At 41.5% G+C, this 25,525-nt stretch overlaps 1 protein-coding gene across 7 annotated transcripts in view; it reads right to left on the bottom strand.

Moving 5' to 3' along the window:
* aff4 (AF4/FMR2 family, member 4) overlaps window positions 1-24,317 on the bottom strand; it is a 93,889-nt gene extending 69,572 nt beyond the window's left edge. For 3 of the 7 annotated variants that reach the window (XM_078230765.1, XM_078230766.1, XM_078230768.1), the window contains exons 1-2: window positions 23,857-24,290; window positions 4,344-4,469 (exon numbers count right to left, since the gene is read on the bottom strand). In XM_078230765.1, coding sequence (XP_078086891.1) covers window positions 4,344-4,360 — 17 coding nt within the window. In that variant the 5' untranslated portion in view covers window positions 4,361-4,469; window positions 23,857-24,290. Of the gene's footprint in view, window positions 1-4,343; window positions 4,470-23,856 lie in introns of all 7 variants that reach the window. The other 4 variants (XM_078230767.1, XM_078230770.1, XM_078230769.1 and 1 more) reach the window with 4 other exon arrangements.
* Window positions 24,318-25,525: the final 1,208 nt, after the last annotated feature.

Below are 25,525 nucleotides of genomic sequence, written 5' to 3'. Positions count from 1 at the left end.
AAACTTTAACTTTACTTTATGGCTCCATCCAGTTGGAGAATCTCCCTCCTCACCAACACCACCATCCCACCCCAATTCCCATTCCCACTGACCTCAATTGTGCTAGGGTTCCTTGATGCCACACCCAGTCATATGCTCCCTTGGCGCCACAAGCAGTCATTCTGTTCCTCTTATAGCTTCCTCAAGTCCAGTACATTGGTTAAACATGATCTGCAATTCGTGAAACCAAGCTAGCTACTATCTCTAATTAACCCATCACTCAAAAGGATTTCTAATTATCATTTCAAACAAGTTAAGGCGTGGTAATTTACAAGAGCCTAGGGCCTAATCTAGTCCTGCAACTTGCCTTGGCTTTGTGATTTTTGAAGTTGCTATTCCATCAGCATTTAGCCACATCTTCATTTTCAGCATTTACTTACTGCAAAGTAGCGATTTAATTTTTTGGCAGTTTTGCTGCCCTCAGCCACCACCTGCCCATCATTTAATTTTGCTTGTTTTAGATATATGACTAGTTGCTTTCTTATGAAGCTCTCACTAATCCTTTGTTTGTCAGACTGATATTATTAATCTATTCTGTTCCCACACTGCATAAGAAACTCATCAGTTTTAAACCATACATAGCTGCATAATTTCTAACAATTCAGAATACAATCTCCAAATTGGAACTTCATAAATAGTTTTTTAAAAATCATTATTTTACTGTCCAACGTATCATTCAATTGAATTGCTTTGCAATACACTCAAACATTGTTTGCAAATGAGCATCAGCAGTATATTTTTTAAGTGCTGTATCAATTTCCACTGCCTCAATTAAACCATGAAATATTAGGAATGTATTGGAATTTGCAAGCTTCAGAGAACTACACTATTTACAAAGTATTAGAACAAACTTGCATTTCTATAGCGCGTTCAACACAAAATATTCCAACAAGCTTTACAATCAAACAAATAATTTGTTACCTAACCCCAAGATACATTAGGCCAGGCGACCAAATGCTTGGTGGAAGAGGCAGGCTTTAAAGGACATCTTGAAAGAAGAAAAAGAGGAATAGGGACTGAGGGGGTTAAAAGCTTCAGACTTTGCAGCTGAAGACGCTGCTGCCAGTGGTGGAGCAATAAAAATTGGAGGCCAGAATTTAAAAAAGGTTCTAGGGATGGAGGAGATTACAGAAATTTGGGGGAGTGAGGTGTGGGTTTGGGAATGTTGAGGCCAGAGAGAGATTTGAAAACAAGAATGAGAATTCTCAAATAAAGGCTTTACTTCACCCAGAGTTACTATAGGTTAGTGAACACAGGTGATATCACCCTCGGACTTGTATGACACTGGGAGAATTTTGGATGACCTCAAGCTTGGAGGGTATCAACATGGGAGGTTGGCAAGGAGTTGGAATAGCTAAGCCGAGAAGTTACAAAGATTCAGATGAGGGTTTCAGCAGATAATCTGAGACAAAGATTTGGGTGATATTACGGAGGTGGAAATAGGCAGCCTTTGTGACAGAGTGAATCTGTGGTTGAAGATCTTGGGCTCAAATGTGACATCTAGGTCACAAACAGTCTGCTTCAGCCTTAGATAGTTGCCAGGGAGAGGGATGGAGTTGGGGCTAGGAATATGAATCTGTGGTGGACACCAAAGACATTGGTTTTATTCTTCCCAATATTTAGATGGAGGAACTTTCTGTTCTCAGTGTCAGCCTGACATCTAAGAGTCAGTGAAAGGGCTGATTGTAGGGAGTAGTTGGTGAGGTAGAGCAAGGTGTCATTATTGTACACGTGGAAACTGCATTGTTTTTGGATGATGTCACCAAGGGGCATCGGGGGGGGTGTGTGTGTGTGTGTGTGTGTGTGTGTGTGTGTGTGTGTGTGTGTGTGTGTGTGTGTGTGTGTGTGTGTCACCGGAGGTAACCATGCAGGAACAGGAAGAGATGCTAATACAAGAGATACTTTGAATACAATTAGGTAGAAAAAAAGGATGGAACTTAGTGAGTATAATCCCACCCAGCTGGACAGCAGGCTTTGGAGGAGGATGGTATGGTCAATTATGTCAAAGGCTGCAGACAAGTTGAGAAAGGAGAGATAGTTAACCCCTGTCACAGTCACATATGTTATTTACGATTTTGCCAAGAGCTGTTTTGGTACAGTGGGGGAAACCTGATCAGAAGGTTTCAAGACAGAGTTCCTGAGAAAGATAGGCACTAATCTGAGTTGTGACAAAAAGTTCAAAGATTTTGGAGAAGGAAAGCTGGAGATGGGGCAGTAATTTGCAAGAAGAGAGAGCCCAATGGATTTTTGAACAGGGTGATGACAGCACTTCTCCTGTACTTTCTCCAGTGCCTCGGTATTCTTTTTTATATGGAAACCAAAATTAATTGAGAAAGTTGAAATTTAAAGAAGAATTCAATTTCAGATCACTTGAATTCCATCCAAAATTGAATTGGAGTATCTTTGCTCACAACACACAAAAGTAAAAAAAACCTTAATTAACTGGGCAGCACGGTAGCACAGCGGTTAGCACTGCTGCTTCACAGCTCCAGGGACCTGGGTTCGAATCCCGGCTTGGTCACTGTTGTGGAGTTTGCACATTTTCTTCGTGTCTGCGTGGGTTTTCCCCAGGTGCTCTGGTTTCCTCCCACAGTCCAAAGATGTGCGGGTTAGGTTGATTGGCCATGCTAAAAATTGCCCCTTAGAGTCCTGCGATGTGTACGTTAGGGGGATTAGCGGGTAAATATGTAGGGATATGGGGGTGGAGCCTGGGTGGGATTGTGGTCGGCGCAGACTCGATGGGCCAAATGGCCTCTTTCTGCACTGTAGGGTTTCTATGATTCTATGAATCAAAATACTGTATTCTAAATACCAAAGCATTTCAACTTTTAAAACAAATTGAACATACTGTTCAAGCTATTGAGCTAAACTTCTTAACTGACACACACCTAGAAGTCAATTTAATGATGAGATGTGTCCACCCAAATCCAACATCAGAAATATGACTCAAAAGAGTCTATTAAGAATTATAACACACAAATTCCTTTCAAATTCAGTATTTAGACTGGCTAAAAAGTTTGCCTTGCTCTTTACCATTTGGAGAAAAATTGTCATTTAAGATTTTTTAAAACTTTCTAATTAGTCTACACCTTTAAGATCAAATCTAAATTGATCGAGCGTTTAGAATAAAATGAAAGGATTTCTTTTAGATTGAATTGAGTGCCTGCTCTACATGTAATTTATCATGCAAAGGCTGATACTAATCATAGCATTTTATTTGTACTATAAATATAACTTGGTTATACTTGTTGGGTTCATGAGTACCACAGCTAAAAAACCCCATCCAACTGGCAACTGGAGGTCCAATTCATATTTCACCATAGTTCCTAATTTACAGGTTTTGAATTCAGACTCATTATTATGCAAGGCAGTCAACAAGGCTTATAATCATTGCACATGAAATATTGCAAACCTTTTTAAAAATAAATGCTGCTGCATTTTGAATATTTTCATCAAAATAGTTAAAAGTTTTAAGGGCTCAGAAAGGTCATGAGGTTTATGTCACACCCAAACTTAATCAAATGTAATTCCTTATGACTGTGAGTCTACAAACTCCTTGACTTCTTCATTGCCTTCAATATTATGACCTACTTTATCCTAACCACAGTGGTGGGCTTGACAGTTTAATTTTTACTTGCTTAAAAACCAAAAGCAGAAATCAAATAAGCAACACAACTTCATATATTTCTAAGGGTGTGCTTATGCACTAGTTTAGCAGTGGGAAGCCGACATCACTTCTTTGTACTTGTGCTAAATTGTTACTTGTGCTAAATTGGTGTAAATTCCGAGTAAAGTTTCCTGGAGAGGCAAGTTTCACAAGGCTTTGATTTGACACCACATGAACTGCAAATTTAAAATGGTGTCAAATCTGATTTGTAAAATTGGACCCAAGAAACTCTAATTGACATAGCAAACGAATAACTTTTCTCTAGTAGTTAAATTTGTAACTATTAGGGTGACAGCTCTGTTCATGCACATATTTAGGTAAAAGCTAAAAGTTTCAGGAGAGGCCAAGCAATAGAAACGGGGTTCTTCTGCATGGCTAGAAACGCAAGTGTCCAATTGTTATTAGGTCAGTTACTGTGGTATAAACACACCCGTAAAATCATTCTAATGATTCAACATTGTCTTGTTAAAAGTGAACAGCAACAAAAAAATTTTCAATATCTCCAATTTTCGAGCTTTGGAGAAAATGAGACTATCAAGTCAAAGTTCAATTCCAAAATGATTCACATTCAAACATGTAACATTAAAGTCACTCAAACATATCCAAACGTATAATAACCAAACTTTTAGATACTTACCCAGTCTGAGAAGCCATGGAGAAGTGTGTGAAGCAAGGTAAAAGGCTTCACTGATCTGAAAGGCACACTCAGCTCACATCTCTTCCTACATCTCTTCTCTCACAAATCAGGAAATAAACTTTTCTTCTGCAGTTTTGAGAGAAATAAGAAACCCAGTTACATGAAGAAAAGGTTGTAACTGAGCTCAATTCTGTTTCTGGACGTACACAGTATAACAATGGGGCTAGGAATAATACACATTTAAAGCAAACAAGGTTCCACATTGAATATCTAAAATGTCCATCCTCCTCCTCCACAATTGTCATGCCGCTTATGGCACCTTTGCCATCCTCAAATTCAGGATCTCCCAAGCCTACCACACACATTCCCCTGCAAGTACAGCAGCCGCACCTATAGGCCATAAGATTGTGCTTGCTTTGGTTATCTGCCAGATACGGCTGTACCATCGCTCCTTAGACGAAAACTTAACCACTCCAAGAACATCTACAAAGTTCCATCCCACTTCACAACAAGCTCTCTCCTCAGAACTACCATTCTAAATGTAAGCTACTGCTTTACTTGCTGTTGCCTCTTCAATGCTCAACTCCTGGTTCTCACTTTCCTTCCTGTTAAGTTCTCGCTCCAAAATCTTCCTTAAGTGCACATCTCATTTATGAAACTCTCAACCTGTTCTCTTCAGCCCTTCTTAGGCCAACACGTGTCATCAGCCCCATTTTTGCTTACTGTTGCTTGTTAGTTAATTCTATGTGCTTTCCATCCGATCCACAGTTCAGACATTATGCTGTTGAGATAGTGATTACAACTCACCGCATTCCACTAGACTTCTCCACCACCTTCCACAATTTTAACCATTCCTTTGTGGTAGTCTCATCTCATTCTACTTGCATCTGTCAAAATACAGGCACGGCACCACCTCAAATGAGTTATCATAGTTTACCCTCTCAGTCACTTCTCCTGAACATTTACATATTATGTTGGACATATTACCCAGAAGAGATCAGTTTCAAATGCATATTAATAATGACCTGGCTTCCCCATTGATCCAAATGCTGTTGCTACACTCCAATTGCCTGTCTGATATGAAACCTGAACAAGTCAAAACCGTCATCTGTTTTGTTGGTCAACTCTTGCCTTGACTGCCATCCAGGAGAGGCAGGACTGCTCAAAGTTCTACCAAGAATCATTATACCTACCAAGACTGCTTTATTCTATTTCTGAATTATTCTCTACCTTCTCAGCTAGATCACCACCACTGCTACCTTCGAGGCTTGATTAATTGATTACTCATTTAAATAGTGACAGTAAGCAACCTAATTTATACAGCATATGACATTCGTATCGCTTTTGTCCCTCCAAACAAGGTGGCTACTTGAGCCCAACTAAGCCTATTTCAAAATTTGTCTCCCCAGTTTCAAATCCCTAATCTTTAGTGCTTAAATTTCAATTGCCATTTTTCGCTTCTACATCACTTTTCCTTGTACCCTTGTTCTCTCCAGCCAGAGACAGAAAGTAGCCTGGCTGCAGAGTTAACATTTCAGGCGACTGTAGCTATTTCCCTCTCCACAGGTGAGGTCAGATCTGATTATTCCTAGCATTCCCTATTTTTACTTGATATTTCCAACAACTGCAGTATTTTGCTTTTGTCCAAGTGAGACACCCATTTTACAGGTGCCACACGAAATACTGAGTATATTTACTCGTCTTATCTTTTTCCCTGTCTGTTTTCAAAAGCTTCCTCAATGTTACTGCTTTCATGATTTTGCTTCTCCACCATGAACCATCCATACAATCCTTTCCTTAGATCAATTTTCATCTTGGACATAAAGCACTTTCAAAGTGTCACATGAGGAACATTATAATAATGCAAGTTGTTGGATACCATGCTGCTATAGCATAGCACAGTCAGATACACATAGATTTCCACACACAAATTGTTTTATCTCATCTGAACTATGACAGCAGTATTTTGTCAGCATTGCACTGGGAGAGCCACACTAGATTACAAACTCAGGTCCTTAAAGTTTGACTTTATCCAACCTATTTTTAAAAAATTCTACATGACACATCAGGAAGTGACCACCTTGCATTTAACATCTTGGGAATCACCGACCAGAAACTCAACTGAACTAGCCTTATAAATGCCAGTGCTCCTGGAGCAGGTCAGAGACTGGGTATTCTGAGGTGAGAGACGCACCTTTGAATCAATGTTTTCGTTCAGCAATGCAACCTGTGTGTTTCCAGGCAAGTAGAGCACAAGTAAGTCCATTTAAATTGATGCACAAAAAATGTTGGAGGGCCTGTACACTTAAATGAATAGGCAGATAAAAACAAAGAAAGGGAATGTTGCTCAGAACTCATGAAATGCATACCACCAACTACAGGGTAAGAGTCAAGGGAATAACGGAATACTCTTCACTTGCCTGGATGAGTACAGCTTCAACAAACACTCAAAAAGCCTGAAACTATTCAGCATCAAGCAGTTCACTTGATTGATTGATATCTCATCCACTGGCTTAAAATACCCAGTGTGCACTGCAGCAACCTGCCAAAGTCTATTCAGCAATATCGCCCTGGCCACCTAGGGCAAGATGGCAGGCACATGTAACACCATACAAGTTCTCCTTCGAGCACATGCTATCCCAGAATATATTGACTGCCGTTTGTTCATTTTAGCTGGGTCAAAATCCTGAAACTTCCCGACAGCATGCAACTTGACCATACTCAAGTGATTCAAGATGGCCCACTGGCACTTTTAAGAGCAACTAGCAATGAGCAATAAATTACAGCTTGACAAGTAGCACCTACAACCCAAAAACTGAAAAAAATTAAATCCCCTCTGAAGATAGATGCATTGTGTCAAAACACAATGGGCTTAACGACCAAATCCAATTTTATTCAATAATTGTAGCAATGGTTAATCAAGTAATTGGGCTTGAAACCCTGCCAATACAGCCCCCATCTTCCCAAACTTGAATATTTACAAAAACATTAGTGCTCCCATGAGTCAACTGAAATTGGCTGGGTAATAATAAGACTGTTATAAAGTCTGAGATGTTACTGTTAGGCACAATGCAATACATTTAAACTTGGCTATCAAAAGGGTACCAACCAGACTTTTAGCATCCCCATGTCTGCATGGGTTTCATCCGGGTGCTTTAGTTTTCTCCCAGTCAAAAGATGTGCAGATTAGGTGGATTAGCTATGGTAAATGTGCGGGGTTACGAGAATTGGGCAGAGGGGAGGGCCTGGGTGGAATGCTCTTTCAGAGAGTCTGTGCAAACTTGATGGGCCGGATGGCCCTTTTTTTGCTCTGTAGGGGTTCTATGGTTCTATAGTCTTGCCCAACCCACTGTTGCTTTATCCAATACAAAATCCTCAATCAAGAAAGCAAGGTAAGGGACTACTTTACCCAGTAATCACAGAATCTGAGACCCAATTGCCCCAGCCTTGTATCAAAACTCCTCTGCAGTCCTACGAATTTAAAGACTTCCCAGGTTACAGAGCTGCCCCTAGTGTGGGTAAATGAGTGTCTACGTAACATAACATTCCTGTTTTTATAAAAGGTCCATCTCAAAGCAATGACAAATTTGTCAATAAATTACAGAACATTACATATGTACGCATTTTGTCAATCACACTTCAAACGTACCATGCTACCCAGTGCAAATTTCTAGACATCAATGGAAATATACAGAAAGGCAATCAGATAGATGTTTTAAAACAACAACAACCGCTCACACAATGGTACAAGAATAATTTACTCTTTTACCAAGATAACCTTCGACAGCCCTCTTGTACCTCACCCACTCTATTCACTTCACCTTTAGCAGTAGCACCTTCAGTACACACTACCTGAATTCTGGAATTCCTTCCTTAAAGTTGCCTCAACTCCATCAGGATGGTCCTTCAAAACAACCTCGAATCAATCTTTCAATCACCCTTAATATTTCCTTCTTCAACCTGGCATGAATATTTGTCTGATCATGCTTCTACAAAATGCTTTGGGACTCTGTCAAAGGCACTATATAAATGCAAACACAATCTTGTACATATTACGAGTTTCAAATTTTACTTGTTCTCTTTAAATCAATGCATTTAAGAGTATTTAAATTATTTTTCTGTATCTTGCACTTATTTTTAAGGACAAAAAAATTGGGCGGGACGGTGGCTAGCACTGCTGCCTCACAGTGCCAGGGATCCGGGTTCGATTCCCGCCTTGGGTCACTGTGTGGAGTCTGCACGTTCTCCCCATGTCTGCGTGGGTTTCCTCTCAGGTCTGAAAGACGTGCTGGTTAGGTGCAATGACCTGAACAGGCGCCTGAGTGTGGCGACTAGGGGAATTTCACAGTAACTTCATTGCAATGATAACGTAAGGCTTACTTGTGACTAATAAATAAACTTTAAAAAAAGATTGACTTCTGACAACAGCAGAAATGCCCACGAACAATTTGCTGATCAAAGATTTCCGTTACAAATTATAAAATGCTAAATGAAAGTTGGTAAATTCAGTATTTGTGTACTTGAGCTTTGCTCTGGGAATTTAAATAACTAAAACTGGATTGGAGGGGTGGATCAAGCATGTTCATCTTGATTTGTTGCAAAAATTGTACTTATGCATTAATATGAATTATATCACTCAGTTTTATGGTCATCTCAATCCTTTGTCACAATTGCTATCAGAGGGTCTTGTTATTACTGCGGTTGCTACTGCAGCATTGCTTCAATATCATGTCAAAATTGCAGCTCAGTGTGACCTTATAAACTCCCTTCCTGACATCCATTTATCTACATTCCATAAAATGTTCATGAGGAAAAGGATGAGTTGGATGTTCTATAAATTAAGATGTACACAAATGGAGAAGGTTGAAATAAAACCAGAATGATGCAGCACAGAAATGGAAACCTGTGCTGGTAATTCTCTCCACAAGCTACAACTCTCCTGCTTTTAAATGCTATTCATTTTCAAGAAAATATCCAACTCAATTTTAAAATCTAAACTCTTCTTGAACTGTTTGTGGCACATACTCCAAATATTGTTTGTTAAAACAAGTAGTGAATTAAAAAAGATTTTTAAAACTATGATCTTAATACAATGACCAGTGGAAGCAAACCATTATTATTTAGCTTATCATTGTCCCTCAACCCCTCATAAGGAAACAAAGTCAACACTAATTTCGCAGCTCTGATGAAAAATAAATCTCAAAAGTTCAACATGCCTCCATGTTTTTATATTCTGATACAAAACTAAAAGGTACAATGTTAATATTGCTTTGTCTACTGGCTTGCCACCTTGCATCACTGTTTATTTAAAATCTTACCAATTGAGCTGCATTTCCTTACTAAATGTACCACTGTACTTCCATTTTTTGCTGTATTAAACTGCATCTGCCACTCAGCCTGCAAGTCCAGGTGTCCTCCGGTTTTTCACAATTAGCTATACCCCCTAACTTGGTGTTATCAGAAACTTTCAACATCGTTGCGTAAATTTTCAAGTTCACTTCATTTGTGTTTGGAATAAGTTTAGACAAATACAGACCTCTATGAAACACCATTTGGTAGCCAATGCATCTAATCACCAAACTAATTTTGGTATTTTCAATTTGCAGTATTGAGATGGTTGCAATACCAGAGCTGCTGCCCATTGGATAGCAAATTACAGACCTCTATAAAACACCATTTGTGACATCTGTCCAGTCCAAAGAATTTCCTTTCACTTCTGCTCTTTGATTGTACCCTCAGGCACCTACCAAGGTAATCAGACTGCTCATAAATCCATCTTGCTGTCATAATTAGTTTGAAAGACGTTTAGCAAATTCATAGATCCTGTTTCTTTTGAAAGAAATCCAAGGCTGTGGTTTGGATATTTTGGTGTATGGCTGTTGCAACACTCCAACATAGTTTCTAACAGATAAGCTGTGGAGTCTACAAAAGATAGAACTATTAGTGGGGCTCAAACCAAGAGTTGGGGCATGAGAATTGTTGAGGCTGGGACAGAAATCTGAAGATACAATAATTAACTCCTCAATATATGAAATAAAGTTTATTAGTGTCACAAGTAAGCTTTACATTAACACTGCAATGAAGTTACTGTGAAAATTCCCTAGTCGCCACACTCCGGCACCTATTCTGGTACAGTGAGGGAGAATTTAGCATGGCCAATGCACCTAACCACTAAACTAATATTGGTTTTTTTAACCTGCAGTATTGAGATGGTTGCAATATCAGAGCTGCTGCCCATTGGATAGCAAATTAAACTAATGCCACATTTAGTCCAGTGGTTCAGATGAACATTAAAAATGCCTCAAATATTTTGGAGAGTTCAGTGCCCTGGTAAACATTCCACCCTCAATAAATAACAAACCAGTCAGATATTGCTGCTTTTTGTACATTCTATACAAAATAGCTATCATGTCTACTTGAATAATTTTATTTCTTCTCACCTATCTCTCCTTAAATCAGCAGAGTATTCAACATGCAGAAAGCCACAATCTTTAAGAATCTCTGAGCCAAACCACTAAGTTCCTTGGTGCAGAGGGACAGACATCACTCACCCAAGTCTATAGAACTTGGATACTGGTTGATATCAATGTTAAAATCCTCAGGTGGACATGTGGATGCTGCTGGAGCTTAGCCAGCTAAAAATAATACATCTTAACAGTACAAAACATTGGTGAGCCCATCCAGCTAGGACCACCCGACTCACAAACGCTTGCAGCTTCATGTATTCTGAGTGGGAATAATCTTCACCTCGGGTGACAGGTTGGCCCTTCCAAGTTCCATTTGTGGGGTCAGGTTGGTCAGTCATTTTTGTCACCAAAATCACTCCAATTTAAATAACTGAGCTCTAGTATGCATGCTCACTCAGAAACTGAATTCAAGGTCATTGTTGACTCCTTATCTGAAGCAACTGAGAAAATAGGCCTTTCCCTAAAACACCCATAAAACTAAGACCATCTTCTGAATAGCTCCCATAACACACCTCCCTCCAACCAGCTCCCAAATCTCAACATTTCACCCATCAACAGCAAAATCCTGTAAAATTAGGAACATCTGCCATTGGAAGCCTTCCCTCAATGAAGATAGACGCTGAAATTCATCATCACCTCCATCTGCCAGCTCAGCCTTCAGCCCAAAGAGGAAAACCGTATTTAAAGATCAGGATCTCAAACCTGGGTCGAAGGTCATGGCTGACCATGCAGCAGCAATTCCTGCACTCCTACATGCTTCAGAGACTTGGCCAGCTTATATATAGCAAGTACTCAAGAAAGGCAGTTCAACAGCAGTGTCTCTCCCAAGCCAACATGCACAGCATTGAGATGCTAATCACTCAAGCAGCTCCCAGGACGGACGTATCATTTGTATGCCTGGAACCAGACTCTTGAAGCAATTGCTCTACTTGGAACATAGCAGGGGGTTCCCAATCATCCCTTAACGCACACATGTTTTGCAAATGTTCAGGCAATAATTCTTTTTTTTTGCTTTATACATAATTATTGCAGTTTTCAGTTCAATTAACTCCCGAAACTTTAAAGCCTGCACATTTATAAATAATTTGTTATGTCCACTGTACCCACTATTCTAGCTGCAGTAAATGCACGGAGGTTACAGGAATAGGGTGGAAGAAAAAACTTTCCAGGCTCTTTCGGAGAGTCAGTAGACTTGATGGGCCAAATGACCTCCTTCTGCCTTGCAGGGATTTTATGAATAATTCAATATGGAAGTAAACAATATAAAATGTACAATAACTGTGGATCCAATATATATTGGATTTTACTCATAATAGCAATATCCTTTGATAACTTTGTCTTAATGCATTTTTATGTGGTTTCCAAAAAGCACCATGGTCTATTAAAACAGCCAAAAATGTATTTATATATACACTTTCAATATTGACATTTATTATATTAACCTCGGTATTTACTTTACCATTACCAAATAACAAACTTAGTTGTACTCAGATTCAATCACAATCTACTTATGGCAAACCATATCTTTAATTTATCCAATTCAACACTACAAATTTCAATTAGCAGTTGCAGATCCTACCCAGGATTTAAAAAAATGGTGTCATCTGCAAATAAAACGAATTGAAATAACTTTGATACCATACAAATGTGATTTATAAATCAATTAGGACCCAAAACAGATCCCTGTGGGACTCCACATACAACATTCATATGATCTGATTCATAACCATCTATTTTTACAAACTGTTGCCAGGATAGGAGGCCAATTGGCCCACATCAGCCCTTGAACAACAATTCATTTGGTTCCATTCCTTTGCCTTTCCCCCCACAGTCCAGGAAATTATGTTTGCTTCAGAAAATTTTCCAATTCTCTTTACAAGGCCTTGAATGAATCTGAATCCACTATGCACTCAGGTAGACCATTACACATCTTCGCCACATGCTGCATAAAAATGTTTTTCATGTCACCGTTGTTTCTTTTCCACCCATGTGAGCAGTTTCTCCAATGTACTCTGTTCAGATTCCTCAATTGTGAAAACCTCCATGAAATCTCCTCTCCACCTTATTTGCTCAAGGAGAGCAGCCCTAGCTTCTCCAACCTATCCATGTAATTGGCTCCAGGGAAGGGAGAATTGTGAATTCTCTGCACTTCCTCTCCTCCTTCATAGAATCATAGAAACCCTACAGTGCAGAAGGAGGCTATTCAGCCCATGGAGTCTGCACCGACCACAATCCCACCCAAGCCCTACCCCCACATATTTACCCGCTAATCCCTCTAACCTACGCATCTCAGGGGCAATTTTAACCTGGCCAATCAACCTAACCCGCACATCTTTGGACTGTGGGAGGAAACCGGAGCACCCGGAGGAAACCCACGCAGACACGAGGAGAATGTGCAAACTCCACACAGACAGTGACCCGAGCCGGGAATCGAACCCAGGACCCTGGAGCTGTGAAGCAGCAATGCTAACCACTGTGCTACCGTGTGAAGCAGCAGTGCTAACCACTGTGCTACCGTGTGAAGCAGCAGTGCTAACCACTGTGCTACCGTGCCGCCCTTCACCCGTGGTGCCCAGCATAGGACATAATAGCCCAGATGAGACCAAAGCAGAGTTTTTAAATACAGGTTCATTATAACTTCTAAAACAAATGCAAAATACTTCAGATGCTGGAAATCTAAATTAAACACAGAAAATGCTGAATAAACTCAGCAGGCCTGTGGAGAGAGAAACAGCTAACGTTTGAGTCTGTATGACTTCTTCAGAGCTGAAGGGGTAGAAATGTAATAGATTATATACTTTTTTTGGGGGTGGGGGGTGGTGGACACCTATCTCTGATGGGTCTGTCATACCAGTGGGACAGGGCGTTCTTACGAATGGCGATGGAGGAATCTGGGATGTTGAGATAATTCTATGAGTATGACTACTTAACTAATCTGTCGAATTTTGGCACTAGTCCACAAATGCTAATCAAGATGACTTTGCAGGGCCAACTGGATTGGGAGTAATACTAAGAATTAGCATATTATTCAAAATGTAGCACCAGATAAGCAAACTTCCAATTTAAAAATGAGATCAGTTTCCAGACTGATCTATTAACACTGAAGTAATGTCTTTGCCTAAGCATTCCAAAAGCATTATGTGCTCTTAGTGTTTCTCATTGACCCAATTAAATCAGAACTGGTTAGAGCCAGTCTCAGACAAGCCATTTTGTGCAGAGTTTCAAACATGACACATCATGAAGTTCTGCTCAGGATGTCATTGATAGGAGCAGTGGATTTTCTTTTGCAGTGTTAGTCACTCCCACACTACAGCAAGCTTCCATGCCCAAAGAAAAGTTCTACAAATATCTTCTTTTCAGCAACTGCTAACCAGCAGAATGATGTGGAGATGACCAGCAGAATACCAGACATGGTAGTAAGGTGTTTTTTTCTTGTAATACTGGTACAATTATCTAAACTCAGGAGAACGGAATTCCCCTATGAATCAATTCTACACTGGTATAAGCATTCTGCCACATTTACAAGCAACAGTTGCTCACATGGAGACACCAAATGCAGGGAAGGTGACCTATATGCTGAACACCAAACTCTTATCTGAAGCTATGAGCTTGAAGTGGTGATCCACAGACTTAAAATTCCCCTCACATTCTGAGCTCTCAGTATTGAGCTTTATAAAGTGCTTCTAAAAGTCCACCATATACCCAGGAAGAGCAATGTATCTTTCTCAGTAGTTTCAAAAGAGTTTTCTTTAGAGTAGGGGTTGCTGGTGAGGTGGGGACGAAGGCGATCTTGGTTAGCATAGCTCTTTTCCTTTTGGAACTAGCAGACCAACCCTAACTTGTCAACATTTTCACTTCTAATTCCAGATCTGGTATACAGGTTTTCCTTGTTTCTTGCCTTTTGGGCAAACACCTCATTGTGCCTTAGTTATTCACCCACACATTTTCTCTCATGTCTTTAATGAATCTATAATTAATGCAACTGGTTACCTCAGATGATCATTCCCCTTGCACCTTACTTCTGCTTTTCAATCTTTCTCCACCCCCACTATATCCCCATCACTGTCAACATTCTCATTAATCTTCTGTTGTAAAAGGCTAAATAAACCATTGACCTGTCTTTTCTCCATAGTTTCTATTTTGTTTTCAGCATTTCTAATGCAACTGTGTATTTTTACTTGCAAGCAAAGGGATAAATAGCGAAGAATAGATTCCAATCAATGACAAGAAAAATTTGGGGAGATGATTGAAACCAGAAGGTTCTGAGGATGGGGAAGATGAAGCAAAATCAGGGGTTTAGAAAGTGATGCCAGAGTTAAATGAAAAGTCTTCCAGCAATAATGGAACTAAGTGAGGAAAAGATGCATAAAAGACTTAAAGCTGAAAAAGTGAAGGTGCTTGTTGGGATGTCGGGCAAAGATTGGATGCGCTGAAACCATGAATACATCTATACACAAAATCAATGCACTTAAGAATGGGGAATCAAGGGCACAAGCACAAATTTTAAGAGCAGTAGGCCATTTGGCCCCTCAGGTCGGTTCCTAAGATCATGGCTGATCTGCCGGTGACCTCAACTCTACCTTGCTGGCTGTCCACCATTATCCTCTACTCGCTTGTCAATGAAAATCAAATTCAGTGAAGTTCAACGACCTACTGTCCATTTGAGGGGGAAAGAATTCTACAGACCAATGGCCCCCCAAAAAATATTCTCATCTCCCTCTTAAATTGGGGAACCTTAATATTTAAATTCTGTCCTCTTGTTCAAGACTCCACGCTGTCCACCCAAAGAGGAAATGTTCTCTCAGCATCCACCCTGTCAAGTCCACTCAGAACTTTACATGGTTCAATAAGATCACCTTTTCTAAACCCAAATGAGTATCGGCCCAACCAGCTCAACCTTTCCTCACACAACATCCCCTTCATCCCATCAGCATGTCAATTGCAGAAACAATGATCACATCCCAAAAAGGCAACCATACAAAATGCCTTCATTCAACTGCACCCTTCACATGCACATGCATCATATATGCAGACATTCAAAATAAATGAAACTGAACAATTTACATAACTTCTAAAACATTAGATGAAATCTGATACTGATCTCACCAAATTATGACACAGATACCTGTAGGATTCATAGAGAATCCCTACAGTGCAGAAGGAGGTCATTTGGCCCATCGAGCCAGCACCAACCACAATCTCACCCAGGCCCGTAACCCCATGTATTTACTCTGCTAATTCCCCTGACACTAGGATTAATTTAGCATGGACACAAAAACCCAAGCAATATTACCAACTCTGGCATTGCTCCGTGATCAGGGATAACGCAGTGTAGAGGATCAGAAGGACCTTGGGGTCCGGGTCCATAGGACTCTTAAATCGGCCTCGCAGGTGGAGGATGCGGTCAAGAAGGCGTATGGCGTACTAGCCTTCATTAATCGAGGGATTGAGTTTAGGAGTCGGGAGATAATGCTGCAGCTTTATAGGACCCTGGTTAGACCCCACTTGGAGTACTGCGCGCAGTTCTGGTCACCTCATTACAGGAAAGATGTTGAAGCCATTGAAAGGGTGCAGAGGAGATTTACAAGGATGTTGCCTGGATTGGGGGGCATGCCTTATGAGGATAGGTTGAGGGAGCTTGGTCTCTTCTCCCTGGAGAGACGAAGGATGAGAGGTGACCTGATAGAGGTTTACAAGATGTTGAGGGGTCTGGATAGGGTGGACTCTCAGAGGCTATTTCCAAGGGCTGAAATGGTTGCTACGAGAGGACACAGGTTTAAGGTGCTGGGGGGTAGGTACAGGGGGGATGTCAGGGGTAAGTTTTTCACTCAGAGGGTGGTGGGTGAGTGGAATCGGCTGACGTCGGTGGTGGTGGAGGCAAACTCGTTGGGGTCTTTTAAGAGACTTCTGGATGAGTACATGGGATTTAATGGGATTGAGGGCTATAGATAGGCCTAGAGGTGGGGATGTGATCGGCGCAACTTGTGGGCCGAAGGGCCTGTTTGTGCTGTGGCTTTCTATGTTCTATGTTCTATAACAGTGCACCACATTTGCACTTTCCAATGTTAAATTTATTTAAGTTAGTAGACAGCAACTATGTTTGAACACAATAGAAAACCATAGAAAAGTTAGTGCAGAAAGAGGTCATTGTGTCAGCACTGGCCAAAACCGAGAGAAAAAAAGAAATGAGGCACTCACTTCAATCCCACTTTCCAGGACCTAGTCTGTAGCCTTGCAGGTTACAGCACTTCGGATGCAGAACCAGGGACCTTTTAAATGAGTTGGGCATTTCAGCCTGGCAGTGAATTCCAGATGTCCACCATTCTCTGGATGAAAATGTTTTTGCTCATGTCCCTGTAATCCTTCTACCAATCACCTTGAATCTATATGCCCTGGTAATTGACCACTCAACTAGGGGTAACAAGTGTTTCCTGTTTACCCTGTCTAGACCCCTCAATATTTTACACCTCAATTAGGTCACACCCTAGCCTCCGCTGTTCGAAGGAAAACAACCGTAGCCAATCCAATCTCTCCTCATGGATGCAATTTTCAAACCCTGGCAACATTCTTGTATCTCCTCTGCACACTCTCCACGTCAATTACATTCTTCCTGACCAAAACTGTACAAAAAAAGCTTCAGCTGTGGCCCAACCAGCATTTTATACAGTTCCATTATTACATCCTTGCTTTTGTACTCAATACCTTGCTCAATAAGGGAAAGCATTCCATATGCTTTCTTGGCCACTTTGCCTATCTCTCCTGCCACCTTCAAGGGCCAATGGATGTGCATTCCAAGGTCTCTCACTTCAACCCCAACTCAATATCTTCTCTTTTATTGCTTGGTTTGCCCTCCCGAAATGCATTACCTCTCACTTTTCTGGATTTAATTCTATTTGCCACTTCTCTGCCCCTCAAGCAAACCACTGATGTCATTTTGGAGTCAAAAACTATTCTCTTCACTATGAACTACACTTCCAATTTGTATCATCTGAAAATTTCCTAATCATACCATCCCCATTTAAGTCTAAATCATTAATATATACAACAAACAGCAGTGGAACACCACTGTAAACAGTTTTTATTTGCAAAAACATTTATTGACTATGACACTTTGTTTCCTGTCACTGAACTCATTTTGGATCCAATCTGCATGGTCCTGCATCTTTTCTGACCAGTCTGCCATGTGGGATTTTGTCCAATGCCTTACTAAAATCCACACAGACAATATACACTTGTACTACCCTCACCAGTCCACCTTCTTACTTCTTTCAAAAATTAAGTTAGTAAGACACAATCGTCCGCTAACAAAACCATGCTGTCTATCCCTGATCAATCTACTGCCTAAGTGACAGTTTATCCTGTCTCGCAAAGTTATTTCCAATAATTTGCCCACCACTGAAGTCAGACTGACTGGGCTATTGTTTTCTGGCCTAATCCTCTAGCTCTTTTTAAATAATGGTACAATGTTTGCAGACCTCCAATCCTCTGGAATCTTTTGATTTGATTTATTGTCACATGCAATGGGATACAGTGAAAAGTACTATTTCTTGTGCACTGTACATACAGTACTTGAGGAGAGGGTGCAGAATATAGTGTTACATCATAGCTAGGATGTAGAGAAAGATCAGCTTAATATATGGTAGGTCCATTCAAAAGTCTGATGGCATCAGAGAAGAAACTGTTCTTGAGTCGGTTGGTATGTGATCTCAGACTTTTGTATCTTTTTCCCAATGGAAGAAAGTGGAAGAGAGTATCCCGGGTGCTTGATTATGCTGGCTGCCTTTCTGAGGCAGCTGGAAGCGTTGATGGAGTGAATGGATGGGAGGCTGGTTTGCGTGATGGACTGGGCTACATTCACAACCCTTTGTAGTTTCTCTCAGTCTTAGAGCAGGAGCCATACCAAGATGAGATACCAATAGGAAACATCTTTTCCGGATGAGAGTGTCATAGCAGACATGCCGAATTTCCTTAGTCTCCTGAGAAAGCAGAGGCGTTGGTGAGCTTTCTTAACTAACACGTCAGCACGGAGGAACCAGAATAAGTTGTTGGTGATCTGGACACCTAGAAACCTGAAGCTCTCGACCATCTCGTCTGTATCTAGTGATTGGAAAACGATCCTCAAAGTACCAATTATTTCGCCTTGGCTTCCTTCAATAGCCTGGAATACAATCCATCTGGCTCTGGTAATTTATCCACCTTCAAAGATGCAAGTCCCTCCAGTACTTCCTCTCTCACATGACTTTTGAACTCAAACTTTTAAATGTACTTCAAAGAATCTATGCCTTTAAGAGGAGAAAGTTGGAAAGAAAATTATAGCTTGCCGTTATATTGAAATGCGAATAGCACGATGTTCAATATCTGGTCCCTTCCGAGCATGGAAAGGTTAGTAGTGAAAGTATCAGAAGTACCTTGAACTCTCCTGGAGCAAGGAGAGAAAAGCAATATCAGGTGAAGACAAAATGAGGCTAATTTGTTATGGGCGACACACTATGGCAAATCATGTGGATGAGGTATGAACGTCTGCCAATGGAATTGCACATTATCATTAACATCCAAAGACACAACATTACATACCTGCCTGTCACATTGTTTAAAAAGATGCATGCAATACAAGCTTCTTCAATTTTATATCCTTCGCTTTAAAATTCAAACCTGAGCATTCCTGCCTCAGAACTAAAAAAAACTGAAATGATTCCTCGGAATCAACCAAAATTCTACAGTGGCTAGCCACGTGTAATTTTTTTTGACCACACAGATGCATTTTTTAAAATGTAGACTTCCAGTACAGAGATTTATTAACGTAATGAAACACCCCAAGGTGCTTCATAGGAGCATTATTCACAAAGTATGATACCCTACCACAAGGAAATATTAGGCCAAATGACCCAACAGCTTGGTCAAAGGAGGAAGTTTTAAGAAAGGTTTTAGAGGAAAGTGAAGTAAGAGAGGCAGAGAAGTATAAGGAGGATGTTCCAGAGCTTGGAGCCTAGGCAACATGAAAGGTACAGTCACAATGGAAGAGTGATTAAATTTGGGAATGCATAAGATCCCAGAATTACGAGTATCTCAGAAGATTGTGGGAAATTACAAAAAGAGAGAGAATTAAGCCATGAAGGTATCTGAAAACAAATATACAAATTTTAAAATCAAGACATACTTGACCAGAAGCCAGTGTTGCTCAGGTCAGGGATGATAGAGGAACGAGACTTGAGTTACGGCACATACAGCATTGTTTTAGACAACCTCAAGTCAACAGACAATAGAATTTGAAGACCAGTCAGAAATGTGTTGGAACAGTTGAGGCGAGAGGTAACGAAAGCATAGAAGGTTTCAGCTAAGCTGAGACAGAGGAAAAGCCAGGCAATGCTACGTAGGTGGAACTAGGCAGTCTTCGTGATACAACAAATGAAGCTCATCTCAGGATCAAATGCAATGCCAAGGGTGCAAACAGATAAGCTTATCTCAAACAGTTGGCAAGGAGATGGATGGCATTTGGAGCAGAAACCCAGAGCAATGACTGCAATCTTCCCAATATTTAATTGGGGGAAATTTGTGATCATTCAGCATCAGATGTCAGACAAGGAGGCTGATAATTTAGCAATAGTGGAGTCATTAAGAGGTGTAGTAGAGCTGGGTGCCAGTGTGTACCTGTGGGCATTACTGGTAAGGCCAGCATTTGTTGCCCATCCCCAAGTGCCCCTGAGAAGGTGAGGAGCTGTCTTCTTGAGCCGTTGCAGTCCACGTAATGTAGGTGCACCCACAGTGTTGTTCAGGGGGAAGTTCCAGGATTTGAGCAGCGATTGTGAAGAAAGTGATAAATTTCCAAGTCAGGATGGTGAGTGACTTGGAGGAAAACTTCTAGGTGGTGGTGTTCCCAGGTGTCTGCTGACCGTCTCCTTCACGATGGCAGCAGCTGTGGGCTTGAAAGGTGCTGTCCAAGGAGCCTTGCTGAGCTCCTGCAGTGCCACTTGTAAATGCATAGAAACAGGTAATTATGCCAGGCCTACAAGATGTCTGTGTTTATGCTCCACTTGAGTCTCCTCCCATTTTTCCTAGTCTGAATTTAATCCTATGTTTCTTTTGTCATTTTTATTCATTTATGGGACATGGGCGTCGCTGGCTGGCCAGCATTTACTGCCCATCCATAGTTGCCCTCGAGAAGATGGTGATGAGCTACCTTCCTGAATCGCTGCAGTCCACATGCTGTGGGTTGAACCACAATGTCATTAGGGAGGGAATTCCATTTTGTCACATGCTCACCTAGCCTCCCCTTAAATGTATCTATACTACTCACTTCAAGTATTTTGTTTTTGAGTGATTTCCACATTCTACTCTCATCTAAACTGGAGTATGCCTGTATTGAACATTATATATTCAATTACACTGGAGCTAAAGGGTTATAATGTGAGGAGGACAGGTTGCACAGACCAGGCTTGTATTCCTTTGAGTAAAGACTAAGGGGTGAAGTGCTAAAAACGATCAAAGGAGTTGATGGTTTTTCTCCACCATCTAGCGCATTTCCTCTGGTGAAGAATCCAGAACAAGGGTGGGCAACCTTAAAATTAATGTCAAGCCACCCAGGGTGATGTCAGGGTGCACTTGACATGCAAAAGGAAGCAGAAACCGAGAACCAACTCTCTATTCACCCGCAAAATAAAATTTCAAAACTGAGATTCACAGATTTGTTAGCTGAGTCTACTAAGGGTTAAGCGCATGGAGTTAAAATCATGATTTGTTTTCCACATTACAAGATCTGCCTATCCATCAGATCTTTTGATCCCATTGATTGCAAAGTACTCAGATCTCCTGAGATTGTAAATGGAGTTGTAGAAATGCAACTTCTCTATTATTCTTATTTTACTTTCAATGGAATTCCAAGGTAAATGGAATTTCCCAATATTTTCAACAGTATTTGAAAGGACTATCCTTCAACCCATCCTAAGCTATGTCTAATTTTTTTACAGGAAGATCCATACAATATGTATATTTGCAGTCTGCATGACCCACAATCTAAACTATGAGACCAATCTAAACTAAAAGACCTACATTTATATAATGAATGCTCAGTCAGTTTAAAATGACTCCCATACAACAACATTACAGAATTTATATTTCCACTTAATCAGCTTCTAAAAAAACCCCCGATATATCAGGTCCTCTGTCACTCTGTTCGCCATTAGGGATTTAGAGATGGGGAAACAATAAACCCACCAAAACAGTGGTCATTAGGAAGGAACACAAAGTTCCATTATATGAAAAATGTTTGGTGAAGATAAAATACAAAAAATAATTCAAATTCAGGTGAGAAGTTATACTTTTAAAAGTTGATTTATGTAGTCACTTCCCAGTAGGTTACTGCCAAACCACACAGAACAGGCTCTATTTTGTTTTACCGTCGTGATTCTCAGCAATCAGAAAACTTCAAAATCAACAAGCGAAGGACCAAAAAGTCAAAAACCCCAAAATTACACAAGTTTAATGCTACAATGCTGTTATTCCATTCTGTGTATGAACCAAGTCTCTACAAGTCAAACAAGTAACATGAAGAGCTTGGTGCAAATCTGACAAATGGAGTAGTCCATTTAGAATAGGGATAACAAAATAAAACAAACAAGTTTGTATTCAACACTTCAGTTCAAAAACAAGTTCAATAGTCTAACTACTGATTTAAGTTCAAGTCAGAATAATTGTTAAAAAATACTCACTACCCTTAAATTCCACATTTCAACCGTCAGTTTTGATGCAAGAGAATGAGGCAATTCTAAAAAAAATTGCAGAATAATCTGGAACAACGCCATTGTTTAGTAAGCTTTCCATTGAAGCTATTTCTCACTCCCCTTCTCTGTCCCTTATCTTGTGTATGGCTACAGACCATGGCTCATCATCATTGTGATATCACAAGAAACGCTTCACTATCAACATTACACATTCAAAATTGTCTATTCATTCAGAAATCAAATTATCCATCAAATTTAGCTATTTGAAGACACAGGGGCAACCCATTACTAAAAGATACACTCGTAGAACACAAATAATGGCATTTATATTGAAACAAACTTATCTAGAAATGGCAACGCCAAAAACATTTCAAATCTAATATAAAACCAGGCGCAACTAATGGCAGTTGTGGACAACTGTAAATAGATTACATTACATACCACTTGCTGGCCCCAGACAACTTAAGATAGCTGATAGAGTCAACACTTGCCACAATTCAGGGTAACGGGCACCAGAGTATCTTGACAAAGATAAAACGTTCCTAAGTTCGCACTTGGTCAACAGTGCATAAATATACGGTCAACATTAAAAGAAAACTTCAAACAGTGAGCAGAATTAGATGGACAGATTAACCACCGCTCTGAACACTTGGCTGTTTGGGGGGGGGGAGGCGGGAGAAGAGTCCATGTCATACGTCCTTCCGTTCCCTTTCCGAGAAACTGCATGGTTAATCCTGTCGCTGCCAACACAATCCTGACGGTGGACATCTTTGTTAATGGATTTGTAGTTCTCGTCGGGCGCCGGGACGGCCTCCTGACAGTGTGTGTGTGTCGGTGGGGAAAGAGACACTCCGGGGATGCGGTGTCGGTTTGCGGACCCCCCTCCCGCAGAGCACCCCCCCCCCCCCCGGGGAACAAAAGGCTTCGGCCCCACTGACGCGTCTCAAAGACTAAAGGGGGGGGGGGGGGGAGCACAAAATTTATCACACACTTCAAACCGCCAACATCCCAGAGGACAACAATTTGTGTGGGGGGGGGGGGGGGGGGAGAGAGAGAGAGAGAGCATTACAGCGACACAATTAAGATATAATCAACCCAGGGTCATTTTTTTTGGGGGGGGGGGGTAAGAGAGAGAATCTAACCCTTTTTTTTGGTTTGGGGAGGGGGGGGGGTGTAGGTTATAAACTCCCCCCTCCTCCAGTACCCAGACGCCTGATTTTGGGTGAAGGTTGGGAGTGGGCTGATATCCACACAGACACCCCGGGGCCCACTGAGCAGAGAGAGAGAGAGAGCGCGCAGCCAAGTAAACCACAGCGGCTTTGTTTTTACCTTCAGTCCTGTCCGGCCTCCTGATCCATTCCCGCACGGCGACACAAACCCGGGGGGGGGGGGGGGTGAAGGGGAGGAGGGAAAAAAAAGAGGATGAACCCCCCCACCGGGCCACAGAGGGGGTGGAAAAGAGGAGGTGCCACCGAGAAGGCCGACAACGACCGGCCGGGGCCGGGGCAAGGCCGCTCCTACCGCCTCCCGATCGCACTCAGAAAAGGAACAACACCTCCCTCCCGGGTGGCCGGCCTCCTGCACGCTCCCTCCTCATTCATCGCACCGCTGATTCCTGGGGTTTCTTTCCTCTTCCCACCCCTCTCCCCTCTCACAACCCCTTCAATTTTTTACCGACTTAAAATAAATAAAAGTTTAAAAACAAATGGGATCACGCCGCCGCCATTTTAGGTGCCGGCCCCGAGCAAGAACAGCTGGTAACCAGGGGGGAAAGCGCGTCACGTAACTCCGCCCCTGAGGGGGGCGGGGCCTCTCCGCTGCGCATGACGGGACAGACTGGACGGCACGTGACCCAGGCTCCTCCCTCCCCTCCACCCAGCTGGAAAGTAGCAAAAAGGGGCCCCAGAGTCTTTCCCTGAGTAAGAAGTCTCTCAACACCCAGGTTAAAAGTCCAACAGGTTTATTTAAACGTGTCACAAGTAAGGCTTACATTAACACCGCAATGAAGTGACTGTGAAATTCCCCTCATTGCCACTCACCTGATGAAGGAGCAGTGCTCCAAAAGCTCGTGCTGCCAAATAAACCTGTTAGACTTCAACCTGGTGTTGTCAGACTTCTTACTGTGCCCCACCCCAGTCCAACAACGGCATCTGCACACCACATCTTTCCCTCTGAGTTCAGTGCAGCCTGGCCTTCCTCACCCCTGATGGGGTCACAAAAGTTGCAATCTGTCCTGTCAACATCAACAATACTTTTCACTCTATCCCAGTACATATGACAATAATAAATCAATTTAATCATTAATTTTTTAAATTAGTGTCACAGTTATCTTACAATAACACTGCAATTAAGTTACTGTGAAAATCCTCCAGTCGCCACACTCTGGCGTCTGTTCGGGTACACTGAGGGAGAATTTAGCATAGCCAATGCACTTAACCAAAGTGTCTTTCGGACAGTGGGAGGAAACTAGAACACCTGGAGGGAACCTATGTGGACATAGGGAGAACATGCAGACTCCACATAGACTGTGACCCAAGCCAGGAATATAACCTAGGTCCCTGTTGCTGTGAGGCAAGAGTGCTAACAACTGTGCCACCATGCCACCCAAAAGTTGCAATCTATCCACTCATCACCAACAATACTTTTCACTCTGTTCCCAATACATGTGACAATAATAAATCAATGCAATCATACCAGTGGCACAGTGGTTAGCACTGCTGCCTCACGGCGCCAGGGACCTGGGTTCAATTCCGGCCTCGGGTGACTGAGTTTGCACATTCTCCCCGTGTCTGCATGGGTTTCCTCTGAGTGCTCCAGTTTCTTTCCACACTTCAAAGATGAATGGGTTAGGTTGATTGGCCATGCTAATTTGTCCCTTAGTATTAGGGGGATTTGCAGGGTAAATATGTGGGGTTACAGAGATAGGGCCCGAGTTGGATTATTGTCGGTGCAGACTCGATGGGCTGAGTGGCCTCCTGCACTGTAGGGATTCTGTGAT

This window comes from Mustelus asterias, chromosome 16 (assembly GCF_964213995.1).
Source record: "Mustelus asterias chromosome 16, sMusAst1.hap1.1, whole genome shotgun sequence".
In the NCBI taxonomy this organism is placed as follows: domain Eukaryota; kingdom Metazoa; phylum Chordata; class Chondrichthyes; order Carcharhiniformes; family Triakidae; genus Mustelus; species Mustelus asterias.
This window is presented reverse-complemented; position numbering and strand designations above follow the sequence as displayed.